At 53.7% G+C, this 17971-nt stretch overlaps 2 protein-coding genes across 2 annotated transcripts in view; one reads left to right on the forward strand and one right to left on the reverse strand.

Moving 5' to 3' along the window:
- The window catches only part of CNTN2 (contactin 2), a 28897-nt gene that overhangs the window by 367 nt on the left and 10559 nt on the right, over window positions 1-17971 (forward strand). The window contains exons 2-10 of the mRNA XM_030473290.1: window positions 9623-9735; window positions 13810-13954; window positions 14265-14440; window positions 14750-14845; window positions 15135-15344; window positions 15970-16069; window positions 16315-16490; window positions 17164-17300; window positions 17820-17949. Coding sequence (XP_030329150.1) covers window positions 9681-9735; window positions 13810-13954; window positions 14265-14440; window positions 14750-14845; window positions 15135-15344; window positions 15970-16069; window positions 16315-16490; window positions 17164-17300; window positions 17820-17949 — 1225 coding nt within the window. The 5' untranslated portion in view covers window positions 9623-9680. The remainder of the gene's footprint in view (window positions 1-9622; window positions 9736-13809; window positions 13955-14264; window positions 14441-14749; window positions 14846-15134; window positions 15345-15969; window positions 16070-16314; window positions 16491-17163; window positions 17301-17819; window positions 17950-17971) is intronic.
- Window positions 12710-17971, reverse strand: part of RBBP5 (RB binding protein 5, histone lysine methyltransferase complex subunit) — a 33706-nt gene continuing 28444 nt past the window's right edge. Inside the window, exon 14 of the mRNA XM_030473295.1 lies at window positions 12710-13741. Coding sequence (XP_030329155.1) covers window positions 13632-13741 — 110 coding nt within the window. The 3' untranslated portion in view covers window positions 12710-13631. The remainder of the gene's footprint in view (window positions 13742-17971) is intronic.

Consider the following 17971-nt stretch of genomic DNA (forward strand, 5'->3'; position numbering starts at 1 on the left):
GGCTCTGCCTGCGCTGGGGTGGGGATGGGAGGAAGGGGGGGGCCACGCCGTGTCACTTGTGGCAGCAGAAATGTCTCTTATGGAATAAGTCTGGGAATATCCGTGTTATTTATTACTGACAGGCTTTTCCTGGTGCTTTCTGGCTGGAAGCACTTGGAGAGCCCGGGGGTGTTGGGCATCTCGAATGTGGCGCCGGGGGCGGCCTCATAGAGCTTTTAATGCACAAGACTACTTCAGCATCTCAAGCATGGGGGGGCAGAGCCCAGAGCAGCCCCAGAGCTTCCTCTGCAGGGAGGAAGACGCTGGTATCCCAAGTCCCCTCTCTATGCACCCCACTGCGAGGGCAGATCTGGGGTAAGGGGTGGGAGATGGGGCTGCTCCGGGCACGTGGAGGGGGTGTTCCTGTGCCTGAGGCTGGCTGGGGTTTGCAGGGAGGCTCTGGGGAGCCGGAAGGGCTCAGTGCAAAGCCACAGACAAGCACTTGCCCACCCTAGGCCCCAGTGTTGGGATGGGCAGCAGCAGGAGGCAGCGGCTCCGCTCTTCCCAGGGTGGATGCATTCCCACATTCTAAAACTTCCCGAGCTCCCTCGTCCCTTTGCATCTCACCCACACTGACCCACGGACTCCCCCAGGCCTGCAGCTCAGCAGTGTTCTTCTGGCTGGAGCGGGGAGTATTCATAAGGGATTGTCACTCTAAGGAAACACTAGTTGCTTTGAGGATGGGAAGCAGCAGCCTCTCGATCCCAGAGCCGGGAGCAAGCCCAGCCCAAGGCTTCAGCCTGACCCCCGGAACAGCTCTTGCTCCTCCCAGGCCGCCTCCAAGGGCACAAATCTGAAGCACAGGCTCTTGCACAAGATTTAGGAGCAGGTTTGCATCCACACATGAACCTCTCCAGGCCATCTATTTGGTACCAAGCGCACCCCCCAGCAACACCACCAACCCCAGGAGCCACTTGCTTTGGGAAAGCAGCAGGTCCCAAACTTTCTAGAGATAACTGCACTTCCCAGAGGTAGATTAGAATTAGCCAAGACTGAAGAGAGCAGAAAGCAAGAGGGTCCCATCGTGCCCAGCCGCTCCCTGGAGCACGAGCGCAGCGAGACAAAGGGATGCTCACGCTCCTCTCCATCACCTGCTCAGTTACTCTCAAACTGAGCAACCACGACTCCTGTCACTCAAACCCTCTGCAGAGAATTTAATGGCCTGTGTCATTTGCTCTGCAGATTTACCACAAGCAGATCCCAAAAGGCAGAAACTCCACCGTGTCACTAGGGAGGGGTTTCCCCACGCACACAAACGCAGTGCATGGAGGGTCTGCTCAGCCACGTGGGGACAGCTCACGTGCATTAACACCCAGCCTGGATGTTCAGCCACCTGCATGCTTTGTGCGTGTTCAAAGTCCAGATAATCCATGGAAAGCCACGGACCCAGTGAGGGGCAGACACCTCCCAGGTTTCTCAGTGCCGTCAGCAGCCCCAAAGGACTTTGTGTGCAATGTCCATGCCACCACCCTGACCTTCTGAGATCGCTCTCCTTGAAGGTGCTGGGCATGAAGCAAACCCACACAGTTACCTAGAAAGCATTGCATCCCAATGGAGCATCCCAACAGCTCCCCAGGAACCTCAGGAGCCAGCAAGCGCTGGGCTCAGTGGCCACAGGGCTCAGCAGCCCAAAGCATTGCCCTCCTGCTCAGAACAGGTTTAACTCCATCTCATGGGGACTGGCTTAACACAGCACTGCCTGTAGTTATTCTACAGCCAGAGGCACATCTCCCTCCTTCCTAAATCAATCTCATGCACTACCAGCTCTGCTTTCCAGGGACGAGGAACCACGCATCCATGGAGGTTTGGGGATGGGCTGATGGCAACCCTGTAAGCCCAGGGCTCTGCAGTAATGGGACCACATCGCTGCACACATCCCCTCGCACCAGGACAGCTCGCAGTGTGGCCACATAAATCTGCCACACAGGAAACCCCAGCATTGACCACGGGCTTTCAGAGATGCACAAAGCAGCCAGAGAAGTGCCTTAGAGTGCTTTAAGAGTCAAAAACACATAGATGGAAGGGAAGAAACATTATTGAAACCTGTTGTGATAGGCTGCATCAGGCTCTTTCTAGACACTGTCTGTCTATTCCTCACACTAGATGTCTTTGGGTGCTTGTGGAGCTGTTGAGAGGGAACAGGTCCCAGCAGACAAGGAAATCAAGTGTGCTCAAACTACACAAAAGCTCTTTCCTTGGGCCCACAACGTTTCCTCTGCCACAACACTCACTCTTGGTCCCATTGCCACAATGCAGTTGGAGCATCCTGGAGCTTAGCAGAGAGACGTGCAACGTGGCAACAGGGGAGATGTCCCAAGGGAGCACACGAGAGCTATTCCCACCCACAGCCAGTTGCGGAACACTGAGCCCAACCCCCCCAGCAGCCCAGGTCCTACCTTATTCCATGTATTATTTATTGTCCAGCATGTAGAGCTATCAGTCCTGCACCAGGGAGCCATAAAGCAGGGAGCCCACAGCAGGAGGAAGGAAGAGGATCTGGTTTGTGCTGGTTTTTGCTTGGCACTATTGGGAGACTGAATACTAACCCCACTTTAACAAAGGTTGAACACAGGGATGGTGCCTTCCAAGCAGCACAATAAATACATCATGATTGCAGGGGATACCCTACCCTGCTCCTAGGAGGGAGAGCAATTTAGCACTGCTCCACCAAGGTTCTTTCTACATGGGGATACTGCATCTCCCCAGTATCTCAGCACCCAGAGGTGCAGTGGGGCCAAGGCAAGAGCTGAGGAGCTCTATGGGGCTGGGGCAGATGCCTGGTGCCATGCATGGACCCAGCAACACAAACTGGGCAGCCAGATGTTCGGGCTTCCCCATACAACACATTCCCCAAGCTCTGCACTTGGTTTCCCTCACTACAGCCTCTTCCCAGGCCTGGCTCCTGCCAAGTGATGTACCAGAGGAGGGGATGGAGCCCAGCTCCATCGCAGGTAGGGAGCTATTTATACCAGTGCCACATCAAAGAGGTTCTGCTGCTGACACCACGGTAGCACTAATAGCACAAAGTGGGTGGGTTTGGGAGGCTGACAGTGCTGTGGCTGTCCCGGGGTTCAGTGCATGCTCAGTGCATGGAGCTGTGCTGCAAGAGGAAGGGAAAACCTGCAATGGGAAGCTTGAGTTTGGAGTTTTATTCTGGGGAGACAGTAGCAGCGTGTACAGCCAGACCCTGACTCACTTCCCATCCCTCCTGCCTGTCTCAGCATCCCCTCCTGTGCAGCTCCAGGGTAACAACCCACATTCCCAGGCAGGGAGGTTGGAAGGTTGTGCTCAGCTGTGCTGGGAGAGAACTGCAGGGGAGGGTCTGTAAGAAGGGCTCAGTATTTGGAACTTTAGCACCTCTAAACACGGATGTCAGGCACACATCACCTCTCAAACACCCCGGTGCTGAACTGGAGCCCCTTGTGGCCCTGTTTTCAAAGGCTTTCAGCATCCTTCCAGCTGCTATCGACTCAGGCACTGAAACAAGCCTTCAGGGAGAGGTTAGGAGCTGCGTGCTGGCAGCCCCGGTCCAACACCGGGTGTGTGCTCAGCAGCCAGGCAGCACACAGGGACAGCCGCTCCTGAGCAAAGCTTCCTCCATCCCCTCTGCCCCGGGGCAGAGCCTGCTGGGAAGGTCTCCAGCCTGTTTCTGTTGGTCTCCTTTGCTCTCTAACATGCTGTGCTGGTCCCGATGGCATTCCAGAGTGCTGGAGCAGCTCTGCTCTGGAGCCAGGCTGAGAGAGCTGGGCTGGGGCAGCCTGGAGAAGAGAAGGCTCCTGAAGGGGAGACCTTAGAGCAGCTCCAGTGCCTAAAGGGGCTCCAGGAAACCTGGAGAGGGGCTTTGGACAAGGGCCTGTAGGGACAGGACAAGGGGAATGGCTTTAACCTGCCAGAGGGGAGACTGAGATGAGCTCTGAGGCAGAAGTTCAAATACGGACCCTTATCAAGCCAGTTCCTTTGCAATTGAAACAATCAGTGACTGATAAGACACAGCAGTGCAGCCGTGGGGCTGGCACAGAGCACACATCCCCTCCCCAGCTGGTCTCAGAGCCCAGAGCAAGGGATGCCCAAAGCCTTTCCTCCCCCAGCAGGCAGCACACCAAGGGTTGGGGGTATTAAGCACACAACCAGTGCCCTGTTACATGGCCATGGCAATTCAGAACTGCTCCAGATACAACCTGGTTTGCTCTCACTGCAAACCCTGCAGCATCCCCAGGCTCACAAATTGGGCTGCAGCACCAAGCCCACTCAACAGGAAGCAACAGGACCAGCCTCAGCCCCAGCAAATGCAGCCCACTTCTCCTCTAGGAGCAAGCAAAGCAGCTTCACACAGTGCACTACCCCCAGAGTGGCATCCTGCTGCCTGCCTTCCCTAGAGCACAATGTATTCCAGCCAGCAGCTCCCAGAGGCAGGCAGGATGCAAGGGGACAGGGACACAAAGGTCTGCAGCACCCACCAAGCTTGCAACAGACCACACAGAGAACCAGAGAGGGCCAGTACACAGGGACAGGAGTCCCAAAGGGGCTCAGGCCACCCTTCCCAGCCATGCCAACAGAAACCCCTGCTCCCACCACCTCCACACAGGGCCCTGCCACACCACAGCTCCCACCCTCCTCCTCCGGATGCTCAAACACCCCCAAATTAACCACATATCCCCCTTTGTTCCCCTTTACCTCTCTGCAGCACACGCTCCCATCCCTGCACTGAGCTGTGAGGGCAGAGCCCCCTCTGCCTGCAATTATACTAACGAGGGCCGATTGTCATTGCCCACACCTGGGGCAGGGGCCAGGGCAGAGGCACCAGCACCGGGGCTCAGCATCAGCACTGATGGAGCCTGGGGAAGCTTCTGGTTCCCTGCTTGGTGGCTTTCCTCCCATCCCAGTGCTCAGACCCTCTGCCCCAGCCCATCTCCCTTGTCCCTAAGCCGGGCTGTTGAACATCACAGCCACGGCACTGCATCTCCCCTGCCCAATGCCGGCATGGCCCAAGTGCAGAAGCAGCAGCAAGGACAGACAGAGAGACTGAAAACGTGCTTTAACCCACCCCACCAGGGCTAGAGGTGCTCCCTGTGCCTTCCCGCAGGCAGGACACACGGTGCTGTGGGTGCTGTGGGTGCAGAGCACGTCCCAGCTTTGTGGGAATGCCTCAGCCCACTGGGCAGGAACAAATGGATCTGGACAGCAGGGCCCCAGCTCCAGCCCCGGCTGTGAGCACCATCTGCCCTGAGCATCCTGCTCCAGCATCCCTGAGCGCACCGGGGCACAGCTCTGCTCCTCCCCTCTCTGTCATGGAATCCTGGAATGGCTTGGGTTGGAAGGGACCTTAAAGCTCATCCAGTTCCAACCCCCTAAAATCCCATCTCAATCTCTCTCCTTTCAGTTTAAAGCCATTGATTTCATGTGTCCCAGATGTTTATGGGACACAGCCCTGCTGCAGCTGGGACAGGGACCAAAGCCAGCAAGCAGTGCCCACAGCACTCCCCTACACCAGGTCGTGGAGCCACCAACAGACCTGAACCCAGAAAAGCTCAGAAAAGGCTCAGTGCAGAGTCTGTATCTAAATCAGTCTCCTCTGAGCACAGGCTGTTTTACAAGAGGACAGATACAACAGAACCATGTGCCAGGCACTGAAACACACTGTTCCGGGGCTGGACAAAATGTACCTCAACTTGAAAGGGTTTTACAAGACAAAATGCAGCAACCATCAAAAGCACATCCTTTCCAGCCTTAGCAATGATCCTGAAGATAAGGGACACTCACAGCACTCTTGCATCCCCCACCCTCAGCATCCTTCCCTAAGGAATGCTGCAGCATTATATGAACACTCATCTCATCACCTAACCACAGGAGATTGAGTTACACTCATTTGTCCTGGTAACAGAAGCACTTGGCCTGTTCTGGCCATGTCACCTTTTGGTAAAGCCCATCTCCTACCAAAAGCCATTCCTGGCCCCTGCATGCCCAGAGTCCTGCTGGAGTCACCTCCTCCACAGGACGCTGCTCCACAGCCAGAACCGGAGCTGGACGAGGCAGCATCTCCTCTCCCAGAGGCTCAGAATCTCTCTGTAGCTCTTTAACTCTGCTTCCATGATAATGGATCCCTCCCAGGTCCAGGGGCTCCAGAGGAAAGGGCTAATGCAGGCAGTTTCGAGCATGCCCATGCCTCCCTTGCTACTGGAAGTATTAATGACAGCATCCATTAGCAGAGATGACAGATCCCCTTTCAGTACAACAGAAGGCTCTTGAGTGACTGTCAAAATAGCCCATGAAGAGGAGAAAGAACAAGTTCCCATGGGCCCTCTTCTAATTAAGGGTGGAGAGTAGGTCGAAATATCAGATACAAAGCACACAACCACACTGTGGAGAAGCTGAGGGTCGGGTGCAGGATCCAGGGCTCAGGGTCATGGCTTTTAAGGTGCCTCCGGGATCCCAGCACATCCCAGGTGTCATCTCGCAATGTCAGGCCCTCGGGCACAATTTGATCATGGCACTTAGGTGATAAGACAATCAGGAACACACAAAACAGGATCCGAGAGGATTATTTCATCCAGTCTCCAATTGCGAACTAATACAGTGTCAGCACTTGTGCGAATCACTGTTCCTCTCTCCTGTGTTCACTGGACCTGGAGCATACCCTGGCTAGCACATTCCCAAGGCTTTTATACAGGAGTTAAAGCTGGGCTGAGGTTGCCCAGAGAAGCTGAGGAAAAGTGACCAGAGTCCCACAGGGTGAGGACTCAGCCTCAGAAAAGGGGCTGGCGGGGATGGAGCAAGACTCTTTTAGCTGCCACTGGGTGTAGGAACAGCTTCGATGCTCTCTGCCTTTCCCAACACTGGGCATTGGAACACGCTGGTGAAGAAACCAAACTGCAGAGACTTGGAAGAGTCAACTCATTAATCAGTGCAGTGTGAGCCCACAGCACAGCGCTGCCTGCAAAACAGAGCAGGCTAAAAGCTGGTCCTTGTCCCAAAGTGCTTACAACGGGAGCACAAGACACACGAGAGAGAAGCAGGCAGGGGCTGAAGGCAGGGGAACAATGAGGCAGTGTTAGCTGAAAGGCCGTGGGTTCAGGACACCATTTGGGGCATGATTCTCATTGACATCAAGTGATTTCATGTGACTGAGTCACTTCAGTGCTGCTGGAGCGAGGAGCGTGGAGCCACGTTCATGTCAGCGCATCTCACATCCTTTGTCCCTGTGTCACCTGTAACTCAGCCCCCTTTATGGCAGGGTCCCTCCTTCCCCGGCCACACAGCACAATGAAGCACCAGCCTCATTTAAGGGGCTCTCAGATAAGTGTTCAACCAGGGAATGAGCAACGGAGGGCAGGCAGGATGCGCTCTGCTCCCAGTGTTGTGCCAGGAGGCTGGGATCCAGCCCTCCGACCCAAGCAAGGTGAAAATCAAGGATGTGGGATGGGGTCTCCTCCCTTTCAACTGTTGGCAGCAAATGAAAAGACCTCTGAAAGAGAAGAGATGAGCTCTTAGGTAGAAGCTCTTCCCTGTGAGGGTGCTGAGGCGCTGGCACAGGGTGCCCAGAGAAGCTGTGGCTGCCCCATCCCTGGCAGCGTTCAAGGCCAGGTTGGACACAGGGGCTTGGAGCAACCTGCTCTAGTGGAAGGTGTCCCTGCCCGTGGCAGGGGGTTGGAGCTGGATGAGCTTTAAGCTCCCTTCAACACAAACCAGGCTGGGATTCTATGAACATCTTCCCTTTTGGCTGTGGACACAGAGAGGCTGAGTGGCTTTTCCACCCATGCAGGGCTCCCCAGCAGCACGATGAGAAGCAAACACGGGACTATCACTGTTTGCTCAGGTGCATTTCAAGAGCTGCTATTAATGAGCAGGACACGGGGGGGTTTTAAGCAGCCATGTGCAGGGGGCTGCATCCCACAGGATAAGGAGCTAATCCCTGCTCGGGGGGGTCGGGAGCAGCGCTGCCTGCATGGGCAGATGGGCAGGGAGAGGAGGGGAAGCGGCACCAGCTGGAGCAGAGGGAGAAGCTGCGCTCACAGCCCGGCTCTTGGCAGCCGCTCGCTGGGGTGTGTGCGCTGGGAACATGGGGCTGTGCCTCGGTGCTTTATCTCCACAGCAAAAACAAAGAGAGCGGGGAAAAACCCATCCCGACATCCCTCCTGGAGTTCAAGGGAAGAGCAGTGTGTGCTGGATTGGTCCCATGGTGGGTTTAGCCAGGAGAGCGTCGGGACCAGGCTCTGCACAACCAGCTCCGCGGTTTTTGTTTGGGTTTTCTTCTTTTTGGAAGCCAGAGGGGGGTAATCACTGCTCCACCTCCTAACGTGCCTCAGGGCACCAGGAAATGCCTCGGCACTCCCTTCATTAACTCTTCACATGCATTAAACTTAGTAGAAGAGCAGGAAATGACCCAGCCCTGCACAGCCGCTTCACTGGGTGCATTGCATGGTGCTGAGCCCCCTCCGGAACAGGGGACTCGGGGCTGGATGACACACAAAAATGGTCACTCCCTGCCTGAAGAGTTGGAACTAAAGATGCCTTTTTCCCAAAATAATGGGAACAAATGATTTCTTTCCCCCCAAACCCTGTGAGCTTCTGGCTTTGGTTTTACTAAGGACTGCTGGGAAGGAAGCATTATTTGTGAGGCGGGAAGGATATCGGATAGGGAGGGAGGAGGAACAACAATTCCCAAGCAGATCTGTCATGTTGGAAAGAAAAAGAGCTCCTTCAAACCCCTGTGTGTTCCTCTGGATGTTTGCCCCCGTGTGACTCTCACCCCGGGCCTGTGGCCAACAGGGTTGAGCAGCTGGATGCTGGACCCTGGAGCAGAGCCACTGGAATGCTGCAGATAACTGCTGGGTCGGGGCAATTCAGGGCACAGCTACAGGCTGGGTGGAGAAGTGATTCAGAGCAGCCCTGAGAAGGACTTGGGGGTGTTGGTCAATGAGAAACAACATGAGCCATCAGTGTGTGCTTGAGCCCAGAAACCGCCTGTGTGCTGGGCTGCAGCAGTAGGAGTGTGAGCAGCAGGTCGAGGGAGGTGATCCTGCCCCTCTGCTCTGCTCTGCTCTGGTGAGACCCCCCTTGCAGCACTGTGTGCAGTGCTGGTGTCCCCAACTTAAGGGCATGGAGCTGCTGGAGAAAGTCCAGAGGAGGCCACAAGGATGATCAGGAGCTGGAGCCAGGCTGAGAACATTGGGGCTGTTCAGCCTGGAGAAGAGAAGCTGCGTGGAGACCTCAGAGCAGCTTCCAGGGTCTGAAGGGGGCTACAAGGATGTTGGAGAGGGACTCTGCATCAGGGACTGTGGTGGTAGGACAAGGGGTGATGGGTCTAAACTGAAACAGGGGAAGTTCAGGTTGGAGATAAGGCAGAAGCTCTTCCCTGTGAGGGTGCTGAGGCGCTGGCACAGGGTGCCCAGAAGAAGCTGTGGCTGCCCCATCCCTGGCAGTGTTCAAGGCCAGGTTGGACACAGGGGCTTGGAGCAACCTGCTCTAGTGGAAGGTGTCCCTGCCCGTGGCAGGGGGTTGGAACTGGAGGAGCTTTAAGGTCCTTTCCAACACAAACCATTCCATGATTCTATGATTCTAACTCCTGTGTCTGTGTCTCCCTCAGGGCCACCATCCCCACGCACACACAAGAGGCTCAGCCCTAACCCGGCTGGAGGCGCAGGATGGGAAGCGCCGCTGGATTTGTCTGCACATCCCTCACTGCCATCACCTTTCTGGGTAAGTGCAGCCCCTCACATCCCTGTCCCATCCCGGAGGTTTCCACAGGAGAAGCCAAGGGGCTGCTGGAGATGCCAAGCAGGAGCCACCCAGGGCGTGCAATGGTCATTGCTCGTCCAGGATGCACTTCTCCGTGCTCTGTGATGCTCAAGCCCAATTCTCTGGTGGTTTATGCAGCTTTGTCCAACTTCCTTTTGTTCCACTCAAGGAAAACGAGAGGGATTGAGACACAAGCCTCCTCCTTTCTCAATTCAAATTTAGGGGGAGTGCAGGAGATGCAGAACCTCAGGCAATACCTTGGCAGGAGCAGTGTCTCTTGCAGCTGGGCTGTGCTCACCTTGGGACAAGGAGGAATGTCCTCCTGCCAGCAGGACTCACTCGTGGCGAAGCCACTTTGCCTCCCACTTCTTTCCTAAGGATGCCTTTTTGGCCATTCCCTGACTGCAAAGATTCCCCCATTCATCAGGGACCATTTCTGCATCCTGGGGAGTCTCAGGCTGCACTCGGAAGGTCCCTTTTCAGCAGGGAGATGTTTCATTTCAGACCACTGAGACTCAGATAATGTCTTCAAGGTAATTCATCATCCCGGGCAGAGGCTGCTCGCCTGTCCTTATAAATATCTAATTACCTTTTAATGTTCTCCGGGTCCCCGAGGAGGCAGAGGGAGGGGTGGCTGCCCTACATTGGGATGCAATTAGCCTGTTTGGCAATTGGTGTGACCCAAATCTGGTCGAGGCAGGAGGATGGAATCGGGTTCTCCCATTAACCAGCTGAGTTCATGCAACTTGCTCCCTGTCCAAGCTGAGCCCACAGAAAATGACTCAGTGGAAAGCCCATGAGGGTTGTTTTATCTCAACCTTTGGCTGATGATGGAATGGATCTCAGGAGCCAGCTGGGACACAGAGAAATCCTCACTGGGAACATGAGTGAGGGACCAGCTATAGATATGGCTCAAGGAACCACTCCAGAGTGGATGGAGACCCAAAACCTCCAGGTCTGGGCTGTCAGCTCCAGGCTGGGAAGCTGGCTTGGCAACACCCCCCCTCCCTGGGGTGACTTCCCAGCAGTATGTAAAGGTTTAAAGCTCATGAAGTGCACAGAGATGAGTCTCTCATGAACAAGGCTGTCAGGAATGGCTGAAACCCCCCCATTCCAGTAAAAGCCCTGGAAAATCTTGAAATCCAAGGCCAGGCACAGCCTGTCCCTTTGTTCCTCAGAAAGCTTCTCGTTAAAAATAACCCCGTGCTCCTTCGAGAGCTGCACTTTAAAAAGAACAACTTTGATTTGGGGCACATGTGTCTGTGTTCAGCTTTCCTACAACAGCAATTAATTGCTCAGCTCCCTCGTGTGCCAAGGCTCCAGGCTGTGGTCAGTGCTCTGGAGCTCCCTGCGTGCCAGCAAAGGGTTGCTCCTGCTGTCCTCGGAAACTGGAACACGACTTGGACAACATTCAGCTCAGACATTCATCACTTCCCGCTCTCCAAAGCTCAGCACAAAGGGAAAGCAGCTTCCTGGACACCTGGGCTTTCCAGGTCTGGCTTCCAGCATATTCCACATCCTAATAATATTGCACAATCACCCAGAAACTGCGCTGTCCTTTCAGGATACAGCTCTTTTCTCTCCCATCCAGCAGCACAACTCACTCCTCAAGAGCTATGTGAAGTCTCCAGCCCGGTTTTCCAACTTTCAATTTCCACTTTCACCTATTCCTATTTATTCTGGTGTTAACATTTACTTTCCCTACTAACCAATGTTGTTCTAGAGAGGCACAGCAGCATATTTACCATCCTTTCTGCTCTCTTAGCTGGATTTTAACACAAAGTAGAGCTGCATAAGGCAAGGTCATTCTGCTTCCTGCAGATTTGGCTTGCTTGTTTAAAGACCTTTAGTTTGTGTTTGTCTTCTGCTCTCTATCCAAATGATGGAGCCCCAGGTTTTGGTAACATTAAGAATGATAATAAATCTCAGCCTCAGAGGAACTGAGATTTATCCCCTCTGCTTTGCTCTCAGTTCCTAGTTCCAACCATATCCTCATCTTGTAACTGTTGAATGATGACTTTAGCTGGTGTTCTGCTTAAGGAGTGAAATCCAGGCATTTCACCCTCGCCACCAAGCAGACACCTTGGAACTGCAGTAAAACCTCACCCAAACTCCTGGCATTGATTACATTAGAGAAAATCAATGCCTGACAGTTGTAGTCCATAACCTTGGCAGAGAGACGGGGACAGCAGCGGGTAGCAACGGGGTGCAGACTCTGGGTGGAAACAGAGGGGACTGTTAATGTAATGTGGCTGGAATGGGAAAGAGCATCCCATTAGAAGCAGCATGTGAGTGTTAATAATATATATTGTAATTGTTAAAGACATAGAAATTACTTCCCATACACTATGAATCTCAAAAAGAAAAGTGTTTCAACCTTAATCCATTCACTACCATCTATCAGAACACAATTAACACCCTCCTTTCTTATTAATTCTCTATTAAGTCATGATTACTTTACCTGCTGGTCAGCAGAGTTATTTCCTTTAGACTTGCTCAGCACAGCCACTGCTGACAGGAGATTTCTAGCTTACACACTCTTCTCCTTTGTGAATGGAACTGGTCTAGAAGGGAAGTGGCACCCACACGGATTTGGAGGGAATATGACACTGAAGATGCTGCTTTTCTCTTCTCCCAAATTATCAGACACAGGCTACAGTCACTGTCCCCTGTGTGACAGTGGCACCATCGGGTCCCTGCCTGATGCAGCTCCCTTGCAGCAGCAGCACATCCCTGCTGCCGGCACCAAGGGCCTGGTAATTGCCTGATACTCGGACACAAGGAGCAGCTGCTCCAAACCCATGGAGCCAATTAGCTCCCATCCCACCCTCATCTCCACATGCAAGAGCAGCCGGAACATGAGCTGCACCCCAGGAGCTACAGGTAAAGGGCTGCTTCCCCCGAGCCCAGCAGAGCTGAGCTGGCCGTTCCCTGCTGGAAGTTGCTCTTGCATAAAACATCACACTGACTGGAGTCACTTAATTTAACTAGTGACCATGCTGTGTGCTGTGGGGAAGGAAGCAGATTGCTGGTTGGCATGGCAGCTTGAAGACAGTTATTAATTCAAATATAAAACATGGAAGGATCCTGGAGCTCGCTAAGCTTCTCACTCCAGAGGCAGAGGGGGACCGTGCTGGAAGCTCACTGCCTTGAGGTGGCCCCATCCCTGCTAAGGGACACGGCGCCAGGGAGGGAGCAGACTTCCTGGTGATCATTATCCCAGTAGCTGCTCCTGCAGTGAGGGATTTCCAGGCAGCTTCTGCTTTGTTCTTCCTTATCTGCACACTCATTTCCATACAGCCTATGTGGAAGGGGGTCTGCCAGCACTTGTCACACATCTGAGATGCACAGTCACACGCTGTGGATAGCTGGTTCCAGTGAAACATCATCACCACGCCAAAGGTGACACAGCGCAGGAGAAGGCAGGTTCTTATGTTCCTCTTGTGCCTATGCCTGAGCCATACCCAGAACCAAACCTGTGTCTGAACACTACAAAGGAAGCTTCAAGCTCACCCCATTAGTTGAACAGCAGAACTGCTACCAGCAGCGCTGGTTTGCACCCCAGCAAGCAGCAGGTTTGAGTTGTTGAGAGCTGATGATGCTGCAGACACAGGGGTGGAGGGGATCTGCAGGGAGGCAGTGTCCTGGAGAGGATTTCACAGGAACCAACCAGCCACAGTTTGTACAGACAGAGGGGAACCAGCATGTCCTCACTGCAGGGACAAGGAGGGCATCCAGGGACTCCCAGCTCCAGTCTCTGTGCACGGGTTTGCAAGAGGCACATGTCAGATCTCCTTCATCTGCACGTCTTCAGGCCCATCTGGTCCCTCTGTCACAGCAGAGATGGTGTGAGATGCTCAGTGGGAAATGCACGTTATCTGCCCAGAGCCATGGCTGGGGCTGGGCTGACATATGGGTTGTGATTTTCGTGTTGCTCTTCTTTGGTTCTGGCGCTGGCAGGGACACGCTACAGAACGGAAAATGACAAGTTTAGAAACAGCTAAATGGAGCTGAGCTTTTCTTCCCTCCTTGCAGTGTGGTGCCAAGCACAGAGTAGCACAAGGAACTATGGGCCAGTGTTTGAAGAGCAGCCAGTGCACACCCTCTTCCCTGAAGGCTCAGCAGAAGAGAAAGTCACCCTGTCCTGCCGAGCCAGAGCCAGTCCCCCTGCGACCTACAGGTGAGATCTCCTTGCACCAGGACTGGGGCACAACCATCACGGAAAAACCACTAACATGGGAGCCAGCCTCCTCATCCACATGGGATGCGCCATCCCTCCCAGGGCACAGGCTCAACCTAACCCAAATCCCACCAAACAAGCACAGCCTGCACCAGGCACCACGAGAGCTGCAATGAGGATTTTGGACAAGGGCCTGTAGGGACAGGACAAGGGGGAATGGCTTTAACCTGCCAGAGGGGAGATTCCAACGCAACCCATTCCATGATTCCATGGTTTATACCGCTCTCACTCTTTACATTCCTCTTGGCAGGTGGAAGATGAATGGCACAGAGATAAAGATGGAGCCAGATTCCCGCTACCGGCTGGTTGCAGGCGACCTAGTGATAAGCAACCCAGTGAAAGCCAAGGATGCTGGCTCCTACCAGTGCGTGGCATCTAATTCCAGGGGCACGGTGGTGAGCAGGGAAGCCTCCCTACGCTTTGGCTGTAAGTTTGTCTCCACAAGGTAAATGAACTGTAGCCACATAAACCGGGGTACACTGAGCCCCCTGCTCGCATTAACAAAGGTTGGAGAGAAGCTCTTCCATGCACGATACCCAACATCATCCCTGGGCACTTCCCATTACCATGGAGGTGCAGTAGAAAGTGGATGCACTGCGGAGAAAGTCAGTAGTAGTTTTGGATCTCCCCCTGTACAACCACTGAGCAGAGCAGCCCATGGAGGGGGGGATCAAACACAGCCATTGCTCCGGCTGTTTCCTTCACCCATGGACGGGTTTGACTTTCCATGTTTAGTTTTGCAGGAATTCTCTGCAGAGGAGCGTGACCCGGTGAAGATCACGGAAGGCTGGGGAGTGATGTTCGCCTGCAGCCCCCCTCCCCACTACCCAGGTAAGCATCACCTCCAGCAGGGACTAGCAGCACTGCTGGTGGAGAGATACACCAGAGCAGGGGACTCCCAGCCAGGTGAAGCACGCTGTGCTTTGCCTTGGGAATTCTAGGGAAGTGAATCTGGGTTCAATTCAGGCTCTGTAAAGCAACAAGACAGAGGCAGGGCTTATCACATGGAGAAAACAAGCACCATCCAAGGACCAACTTGGGCTAAGAAGACATCAAGCTGGGTTTAGTCCCTCTCAAGAGGACACAGGCCACTGGTGCGCTTTGTTCCTTTTCCCCACAGGCTTATCCTATCGATGGCTCCTGAATGAGTTTCCCAATTTCATCCCAGCCGATGGAAGGCGTTTTGTCTCTCAGACCACAGGAAACCTTTACATTGCCAAGACAGAGGCTTCTGACCTGGGGAACTATTCCTGCTTTGCCACCAGCCACATCGACTTCATCACCAAGAGCGTGTTCAGCAAGTTCTCCCGCCTCAGCCTCGCCGCAGAGGGTCAGTGCTCTTGGATGATCCTAAAGGGACTGGGCAAAACACTCCACAGGGCAACAACAGCCTCTCAGGGGAGTTTAGGAGCTTACAGATGTATTAACTGCCTGGGGGAAGCAGCCCTCTCTCCAGGTCTCACTGTTTGTGTGCCTACAAACCCCATCAGTGGGGTTTCTGTCTTCAAGAGACATGGCACAAGGCTCACAGATCCCTCAAACTCCTCTGCCTTTGGTAACCTTGCAGAGGAGCAGCTAAAGAGACCTCTTGGGCAGGGCAAAGGGAGTAAACAGGTAGGAAATGAAAGAGGAATAGCCCTGAGGCCAGGTTGGATGGAGCTTGGAGCAGCCTGGTCTAGTGAAACCCCATGGCAGGGGGTTCCAACTGGCTGATCTTTGAGGTCCCTTCCAACCCAAACCAGGCTGTGATTCTATGAGATGTTGTAAAGAGATTTGGAGAGTCTTTAGTAAGAGCTGTTTTGAAAAGAAAATTAAACTCAGCCTCTGTTGCCTTCTCCAACCACACAAAGGCTTTGGAAAGCAGCAGAGCTTACGAGTACCTCTGCCCTTTAAGACCTCACATGTGCTGTTTTAGAGTCATCCTGAACTCCTCAACGGTGCTTTCCTTTCCACAGATGCCAGGCAGTATGCTCCCAGCATAAAAGCCAGGTTTCCTGCAGACACCTACGCCCTGGCTGGGCAGATGGTGACACTGGAGTGTTTTGCCTTTGGAAAGTGAGTGCAGCGTCTGTATTGCTCAGGAAGGGGAGGGTCTGGCAAAACCTGCAACTTCAACAACCCATCTCTTCAATGGGTCTATTGGAGACCAGAGAGGGAGGGGGAACAGAAGGGGGAACTGGCTAAAGCCATCTGTCCTGCTGGCCAAGGCCCAGCTGGGATGGGACCTGGGTGGCTAAGTGGGGACTGAGTGTGCTGTACTGCAGCAAGTGCTACCAGTCACCAGATTTACTTTTCCATAGCCCTGTTCCTCGGATAAAGTGGAGGAAGCTGGATGGCTCTCAGGCCTCCAAATGGATCGGCAGTGAGCCCCTCTTGCAGATCCAGGATGTTGGCTTTGAGGATGAAGGCACTTATGAGTGTGAGGCTGAAAACATCAAAGGGAGAGACACCTACCAGGGCCGCATCATCATTCAAGGTAACTCATTTAAGCATATGCTTTTCCAGAGCAAAACAACACGCCCCAGGCAACGGGCTGAGCCTTTGGGAATGAAACCACCAGCTCTGATCCTGCCTTCTATCAGCCCTAATTTTGCAAAGACCTGTAGACATCACTGATACCTTTCCTCAGTGGGTACATTTAGGCTATGGCAAGCAGAGAGAGAGACCTCCTAACGTGCTCTAAAATCATTCTAGCAAAAATGAGGTAATAAGGGAAGGAAGAATAGTGGTTAAAATCAATCTTGGCTCTCAACCAAGATCTTCTCCAAGCCTGGACTACTTCCACAAGGGCTAACGCTTGGAGCTATTAATCAGCTCTAGCCAAGAACTTAACCTGGTTATCTTAGTCTGAATCAAGTCTTTCCTGAAGTTCAGGGATAACTTCAAATAGAAGAGAAACCCTAAAATTCTTCCTCAGATCTGGATTCTGCCTTAGTTTTGTGCAGTCCACATGCACGGCTGCAGCCAGACCCAGCGAGGCCTCAGCCTTGCAGCGCTGCATGAAAGGCGAAGGCTGTTACTATGGTGAAACGCTGTGATAAATACATGTGCCAGCAGAGATGACACAGTGAGCATCCTTCTGCCTGCCTGGCACCACAAACCTCCCATCTGACCTCCTGGGCTCTGCCACCTCTCTCGCTCCTTTGCAGCTCAGCCGGAGTGGCTGAAGGTGATCACAGACACGGAAGCTGACATCGGGTCTGACCTGCGCTGGAGCTGCGCGGCTGCTGGCAAACCCAGGCCCGCGGTGCGGTGGCTGCGGGACGGGCAGCCTCTGACCTCCCAGGTACCAGCACACGGTCTGGCAGCGAGAGCAGCTCAGCCCCAACTCGCAGGACTGAACCTGCTGCTCCAGGCTTAGAGCCTCCCCTGCCTCGCTGCAAATGCATCTCAACCCCGTTCGATCACCCCGCATCCCTATTCCATGTGCCCCCATGAGGCTGCAAAGCAATGCCACAGTCCTTACCCACGGCAAGTTCCTTCTCCCGGCATTACCATCGCAGCCATTGCTTCATGCAACTACAGGAACTCACAGCCAGTTACCAGGGTGCATAAATAGCACCTTGGACCTGTCTTTGTATGACCTGCACATTGCTGCATAGGCACTCCGAAGTCTCAGCAGAGCACAGTGATGTGCGGTAGTAACTGGACAGACATTAACACATCCTGTGTTTCCTCCTGTGGAAAACCAGGCTGGCTCCAACCTGGCATCAGAGTCTGTAATGAAACTCAATCCTGAACACGTGAGGCTTGAGTTCCATTTGTGTTCTTCTCATCTAATGGGTTCATCCTCTTGTTTGCACAGAACCGCATTGAAGTGAGCGGTGGAGAGCTGAGATTTTCCAAGCTAGTCCTGGAGGACTCTGGCATGTATCAGTGTGTGGCTGAGAACAAGCATGGCACAGTATATGCAAGTGCTGAATTAACAGTGCAAGGTAATTTCTCACTTCCCAGTGC

The sequence above is a fragment of the Strigops habroptila genome, chromosome 18 (genome assembly GCF_004027225.2).
Source record: "Strigops habroptila isolate Jane chromosome 18, bStrHab1.2.pri, whole genome shotgun sequence".
NCBI classification, from domain to species: Eukaryota; Metazoa; Chordata; class Aves; order Psittaciformes; family Psittacidae; genus Strigops; species Strigops habroptila.